The sequence below is a fragment of the Diceros bicornis genome, chromosome 20 (assembly GCF_020826845.1).
Source record: "Diceros bicornis minor isolate mBicDic1 chromosome 20, mDicBic1.mat.cur, whole genome shotgun sequence".
Lineage (NCBI taxonomy): Eukaryota > Metazoa > Chordata > Mammalia > Perissodactyla > Rhinocerotidae > Diceros > Diceros bicornis.
This window is the reverse complement of record NC_080759.1, coordinates 5,933,005-5,940,048: the sequence shown is the minus strand read 5'-3', so window position 1 is coordinate 5,940,048 and position 7,044 is coordinate 5,933,005. Positions and strand designations below refer to the sequence as shown.

Below are 7,044 nucleotides of genomic sequence, written 5' to 3'. Positions count from 1 at the left end.
ACAATGAGCTGGGAAGCCAAGGCTCAGAGAGAGTGAAGGCAAAAGGCCAGAGGTCAGGGGAAGGAGGGTGTGGGGCCTCCACCACCTGGCTGAGTAGGCTCCATCCTGAGTGTGGTGCGAGCCATGGAGGGGTTGTATTTAGGGGCTGGCGGTCAGACACAGATGTCCCAAGGATCCCCTGGGACTGTTGGGGAGGTTGGTCCCTCCCTCCTCCCTCATATCCCATCCCCAGCCAGCCTTTAAGGCGACCCATTAAGCTCTGACAGTCATAATAGCAATAAGCAGGTAATAATTATCAGCTGGGATTCTTTCCTTGCCAACCCAGCCCGGGGGCTAAGGGGGCAACTGTGGGGGTCTAGAGTCAGCTCTCTCACTGGGAGACCCACAGCAGAACTTGGCAGACGCACAGTTAAAACACAGGCGGCTGTCCAGGGGCATGGACGCCTGGCTTTTACCGCGTGGATAAGAGCTCAGACCTGGTCACAGCCCTGGCCCCTGCGGGCAGGTCACTTCACTTCGACGAGCCTCAGTTTCCCGTCTGTAAAATCAGGAATTCCGACTCCGCGCTTTAGACCCCCTCCAGTTTAAAGTATCAGGATCAGAGCGCTTCCAGCAACTTCTGGAAGCCCTCCTCTCCTCTCTCGCGTCTTTCTGGGGGAAACATCACCGGGGATTGGGTGGGAGTGAGGTGGAGACAGACCCGGCCCACACCCCGGAGAACCACCGGGAAGAGCTCCCCCAGGCACTCGGCCCCCGGCGCGCAGGAGGCCTGGGCAGAGGCGATCAGGGAACCACTGTGGGCTCGTGGGGCGGGAGGCGCAGGGCAGGTATTTATCCATCCGGAGCCCCATCCCCCTCCGGTCCCCGGAGGCCGGCACCGCCGCCCGCCCGCCGGGGCCCCACGCGCGGACGCGGGGCGGGGCCTCGGCGCCGGCGGGCGCCTGGTGGCCGGGCCCATCACGCCACCCGGGACGTGCCTTGGCGGGAGGCGGCGCTGGGGGCATTGGTCGTACACAGCGCTCCCGGGGCGGGGGTGACCGGGTCTGGGTGCGCGGACCGCCCCCATGACGTCAACCCACAAGGCCACGCGCTGTTGTGCCGTTTACCGCGCGTCACCGGGGCAACGGCAGCCAGAGGGGGCGTCGGTGGCTTGGCCCCGCCCCTCCATGCAAATGAGCGACGTCACCCGCGCCCAATGGCGAGCGGGGGCAGTGAGCTCATCGCGCCTGGCCGAGGCTATAAGAGGGCGCGCGGGCTGTGCGCCGCAGGAGCCGCCGCCAGCGGAGGGCCGGGCGCAGTGGCTGCGGCCGGGGCGGGCGCAGGGCCGAGCAAGCGGGGGGGGGGCGCGGGCCCCCCGGGCGGCAGCGGCCACTCCTCCCCCCCCGGGCCGGCGCGGCGGGGGAGGCGGAGGATGGAAACACCCTTCTACGGCGATGAGGCGCTGAGCGGCCTGGGCGGCGGCGTCAGTGGCAGTGGCGGCGGTGGCAGCTTCGCGTCCCCGGGTCGCCTGTTCCCCGGGGCGCCCCCGACGGCGGCGGCCGGCAGCATGATGAAGAAGGACGCGCTGACGCTGACCCTGAGCGAGCAGGTGGCGGCGGCGCTCAAGCCAACGGCCGCGCCGCCCCCGGCCCCCCTGCGCACCGACGGCACCCCGGGCGCGGCGCCCCCCGACGGCCTGCTGGCCTCGCCCGACCTGGGACTCCTCAAGCTCGCCTCGCCAGAGCTTGAGCGCCTCATCATCCAGTCTAACGGGCTGGTCACCACCACGCCGACGAGCACGCAGTTCCTTTACCCCAAGGTGGCAGCCAGCGAGGAGCAGGAGTTCGCCGAGGGCTTCGTCAAGGCCCTGGAGGACTTGCACAAGCAGAACCAGCTGGGCGCGGGCGCGGCCTCCGCTGCCGCCGCCGCCGCTGGGGGACCCTCGGGCACGGCCGCGGGCGCCGCGCCTCCCGGCGAGCTGGCCCCGGCGGCGGCCACGCCCGAGGCGCCGGTCTACGCGAACCTGAGCAGCTACGCGGGCGGCACCGGGGGTGCGGGGGGCGCTGCGACAGTCGCCTTTGCCGCCGAGCCCGTGCCCTTCCCGCCACCACCTCCACCCCCAGGCGCGCTGGGGCCGCCGCGCCTGGCCACGCTCAAGGATGAGCCGCAGACGGTTCCCGATGTGCCGAGCTTCGGCGAGAGCCCGCCGCTGTCGCCCATCGACATGGACACGCAGGAGCGCATTAAGGCGGAGCGCAAGCGGCTGCGCAACCGTATCGCTGCCTCCAAGTGCAGAAAGCGCAAGTTGGAGCGCATCTCGCGCCTCGAGGAGAAAGTGAAGACGCTCAAGAGCCAGAACACGGAGCTGGCGTCCACGGCGAGCCTGCTGCGCGAGCAGGTGGCGCAGCTCAAGCAGAAGGTCCTCAGCCACGTCAACAGCGGCTGCCAGCTGCTGCCCCAGCACCAGGTGCCCGCGTACTGAGCCCGCGCGTGGGGCGCATGCGCGGCCCCCTCCCTGAGAGGCGGGTTCGCATGGGAGGGGGGCGTGGGCGCCCCGGACTCGGAGAGGGCGCGGCCCCGGGGACCCGGAGGGTGCCCATGACTCGGAGAGGGCGCCTCAGACTCGACAAGCTGGACCCCCTGCTCCTGGGGGGCGAGCGCATGACCCCACCGCCCTCGCGCTGCCTCTGTACCCCGCGCGGGGCCACCCGGTGTTGCACAAACCCGCGCGCCCCGGCCGCCCCTTTGTACACACCGCCGCCAAAGGGGGCTCCGAGGGGGCGCAGCCTCAAGCCCTGCATTTGCTTTTCTTTTACTTTTTTTTTTTTTGCCTTTGGAAGAGAGAAGAACAGAGTGTTCGATTCTGCCCTATTTATGTTTCTACTCGGGAACAAACGTTGGTTGTATGTGTGTGTGTGTGTGTTTTCTTGTGTTGGTTTTTTAAAGAAATGGGAAGAAGAAAAAAAACTCCCTCCTCCCCTTTCCTCGCTCTCTCGCCCCCGCTTCCGTCCTTCCGACACCCCTCCTCCCGCCCTTTTTGTTGTTTTGTTTTGTTTTGCTACGAGTCCACATTCCTGTTTGTAATCCTTCGTTCGCCCGGTTTTCTGTTTTCAGTAAAGTCTCGTTACGCCAGCTCGGCTCTCCGCCTCCTCCTTCCCCCGCCGGGGCCTGTGGGCTGGGCGGGGCCTGGCCCGCTCGCCTGCTTCCCCCCGCCACCCTCCGTCCCCGCTCCGGAGGAGGGAGCCGGCGGCCGGGAGGGGCCTACACATCTGGCGCGCAGCGAGCGCCATCTAGGCGCGCCTGCGCGCGGGGCCGACTGCTGTCCCGGTTGGCGAGGGACGTTGGGGTCTCCACGCAGCGTTTGGAACTATTGAGGCCGTGGGTGTCCCCTTTGCCTCCCCTTCGGGGAGCAGGGACTGCGGGATGCAAAGGAGACAGTCCCAGCCTGAGGCAGGGAGGAAAAGGTAGAAATTTAACTTGGGCCTCTGTTTCCCTGTCCGAAAAAGAGGCAGAACAACATAGTGGATTTACTCCATAAAGCCTCGGGGAGTGAGAGTTTGTTTACAGGGCAGTGCTTGGCTTACAGATGGTGCTCAATGTAAGCTCTTATTATTGGTTGGTGAATGGGAAAACCGAGTCTCAGGCCCAGAAGGAAGGTGGCACAGGTGGGATCTGAGCCCGGGAGTCTGCCTCCAGGACTGGAGGTGTGCTGACTGCTGTGGCAACTCCCTTTCAGGGCACTGACTTGGACTCCAGGATTTTCCAAGGACTCCCTGAAGTACCCTCCCCTAAACATCCTATTCTCTTGTATTGAGGAGACGAAGGTTCAGAGAGATTGAGTGATTGGCTTGAGGTCACACAGGCTTTTGAGGAGGTTCTGCAGGGGCATTTGGACCTCGGCTTCTCACTTCCAGAGCCTTGACTGCCAGGCTACCCTCTTCTCCTGTCTGCTCTGGCCTTTCCTATTGTGGGGGCAAAAGACCGTGGGCCTTGGGCTTCTGCCTCGCTTGGGGCCTGGAGGGACATGAGCATTGGTGGCCAAGGACACAGGGTAAGTCAAGCTGGCGGGCATGTATCGGGCACTGAAGGTGGGTGGTGAGGCATGCCTGTCTTCGAGATGAGGACGTGGAGGGGCACAGAAGGGAAGCCGTGTGCCCGCAGTCCCTCAGCCGTGGAGAGAACCAGGCTGCTGCACCTGCACATATCCTCTCGCTATCGGCCCGGCTCTGCCCATTTGTGGAGGCTTCAAGGGCTGCTTCGGGGTTTGTTTTTTTAACTGTGTGACCTCACCACGTGACGTCAGCCCAGTCCTCTCCCCACTCTGGCCTCCACCTCCTGTGCTGTGAAATCGGTGTGTTCATGTACAGGCGCCATCTCCAATCTGCCAGGTCAGAGGTTGGAAGTGCTTGGGGGACGAACAACAACGAGATGATACTCGAGGACGCCCCGGGCAGCCCCCAATCGACAGAGAAGTGGAGGCCCACGGAGGTGGCGAGGCCTGCCCAACACCCGCCTGCACTGTTTGTACTCACAGCGTTTCTGATGCCAGATGTGTGGGGTCTTTTTCCCACACCAACCAATTCTCCAACTTCCAGACAGCCACTGGGGTGTCCCACAATTCAGTTCTGACGCTGTCTACCCTGAGTTAGCACAGGCCCCAAAGGGTAAGGGCTCAGTCCCCCAAGACTGCCCCACTTCAGACGCCAGGAGCGAGTCCCGGGTGGCCACCTGTACTTCCCACCAACCAGCTATAAAGCGGGGTTTTACATAATCCCCTCCTCAGGTTTAGTAATTCGCCAGAACGGCTTACAGAGCCCAGGAAGGCACTTGACTTATTATCACTGGTTTATCATAAGGGATACAACTCAGGAACAGCCAGTGGAGGAGATGCAGAGGTCGAGGCGTGGGGAAGGGGCGTGGACCTTCCATGCCTTTTCTGGGTGCGCCACCCTCTGGCGCCTCCATGCGCCCACCCACCCGGGAGCTCTTTGAAGCCCGGAGGCTTCACTGCGCAGGCGTGACTGAGTCAATTGCTGGCCTTCAGTGACTAACTCCATCTTCAGCCCGTCTCCCCTCCCCACATGTTGGGGGAGGGTGGGGCTGAAATTTCCCACCCTCTAGTCATGCCTGGGTCTTTCTGGTGACCACCCCCCATCCTGGAGCTACCCAGGGGCTCTCCCAGCCACCAGTCATCCCGTTAGCATACAAAAGACACTCTTACACAGAGATTCTGTGAGTCTCAGGAATGGCAGAGCTGGCCTCCGGTGTGCGCCCAGCAGCCCTGGGGCTCAGCCGAGGCCTCTTTCACTAGCGTGTGACCTGAGGGGCTTTTTGAAAGCCACAGACCTGGTTCCTCCTTGAAACCTTTCTGGAAAAAAGTCCTTGACTGCACCTGACCCTGGAGGAGTAAGATGGTTCTCTCCGGGTACCTCCCCACCCAAACCCTCTGTTTCCTTTCCTTCCGGCCTCAGGGCCTTTGCAGCTGCCAGCCTGGTAAGCATCTTCCCTCAGCCACCCAGCTGAGTGCCACCTCTCAACCTCAGAGGCAGATGCCCTCCTCCTCCTCCTCCAACGCTGGTCGCCAGTGGCCCCCAGGCTGGCCAAGGCCTTGTTGGGCTCCCACAGTGCTCTGTGCTTCTGCCATCATTGCCCTGGCTGCTCTGGATTTGTGTCTTGCTCACTGAGGGCATGGATGGGGACTGTCCTGGTCACTGTGGAGACAGGACATATGTCCTGTCCAACTGCCACATCCCTGGATTTGCCCAAAGCTACACCCACAGTTTGGACAAGACTAGGGGATCTCTGTGCAGTGAGGCTGGGCGGCCCTGCTGGCCTCTTGCTCTGTTGCCCCCCAGGGGCTCCCCCAGGAGGCCAGGCAGAGGCCTTGGGGCCAGGCTGGGGGCCAGGCTGTGTGGCTTTCACTGGACCCTGCTGAGCTGAGGCCAAGGTGTGTGTCAGCCCAGGCCTGGCCAGCGGTGATTCACGCCAGGCCTCGACACAGCCCCAGGAGGTGGTCGGGGACAGTGGCTTCACTCTCTCCTCCAGGACTGTGGCTCATAGTCAATGCCCACTTTTGCCGGGCCATGTGGGGATCCCAAGGAGCCTTGGGCCCAGCCCTGCCCTAGGGAACCCCTGTCCTCAGAGCCAGACATAGAGCCCCAGCCTAGCCTTTCAGGACCCAAATCAGAGCCTATGCCCCCTTTGCTCCGAACCTTCTCATGGCTCCCCTGGCCTTCTCAATAAAACCCAAACTCTTGTGCTCCTCTCCGAGGCCCCCCGTTCAGCCCCTCCTCCCTCTCTTGTCACCCTGGCCTCCAGCCATATCAGCCTCCTCCACGGTCCCTCATCACGCCCAGCCTGTTCCCACCCCAAGCCTTTGCCCGTGCTGTGCCCTCTGCCTGCGATGCCCTCCCTCCCATGACTGTCTCTTCCCCTCCTGTGGGGCTCAGCCCATCCCACCCCTTCTTTGACTCCTTCCTATCAGTTTCACACCCCCTATTTTATTGGAGTTGTTTGTGTCCCCAGGCCCAGATCAGGTCCCAGTACAAAGTAGGCGCTCGGCAAACGCCCAAGGGATAAGAGATGGACGCTGCCTCCAGACACATGGGGGGAGATTTTGGGGTCCCGTCTGTGCTCAGAGCCCTAACTTTCTGTTCAGGATGGGCAGGCAATATGTAGCAACCACTACGACCCTAAACCCTGACCCAGTCCTGCCCCACCCCACTAAGTCTGCCTTCTAGAACCCCGCCCCCCAGGAACTGGAGGGGATTGGCTGGGTCTTGGCCGTGACTCACAAAGGCCCTGTGGCACCAGGGCCCCGAGGCTGGCCATTCGGGCTGGTGGGTTCAGCTTCAGGGGCAGGTGAGTGGGGCTGGTGGAGGGTGTGGCGGGGAGCTCATGGGGGCCCGGTCATTCTCCCCTGGCCCCCAGCACCCTCAGAGTCCCCCTGGGCCCTCTGGTCCACTCTGAGAGGTGGGTCAGCTCCTCAGCCCGCAGAGCAGGGGTGCCAGGGGCCCCCAAAGACCTCAAGGTGGGTTTGTCTGCTTTGAGGACCCAGCTGGGAGA

The 7,044-nt window shown here is 63.4% G+C and overlaps 1 protein-coding gene across 1 annotated transcript; it reads left to right on the top strand.

Annotated features, from left to right (window-relative positions):
• Nucleotides 1-1,326: 1,326 nt before the first annotated feature.
• On the top strand, nt 1,327-3,111 carry JUND (JunD proto-oncogene, AP-1 transcription factor subunit). Its single transcript, XM_058563770.1, has one exon. The coding sequence runs from the start codon at nt 1,412-1,414 to the stop codon at nt 2,459-2,461; it is 1,050 nt and encodes a 349-aa protein (XP_058419753.1). The 5' UTR covers nt 1,327-1,411; the 3' UTR covers nt 2,462-3,111.
• The last annotated feature ends 3,933 nt before the right edge of the window (nt 3,112-7,044 follow it).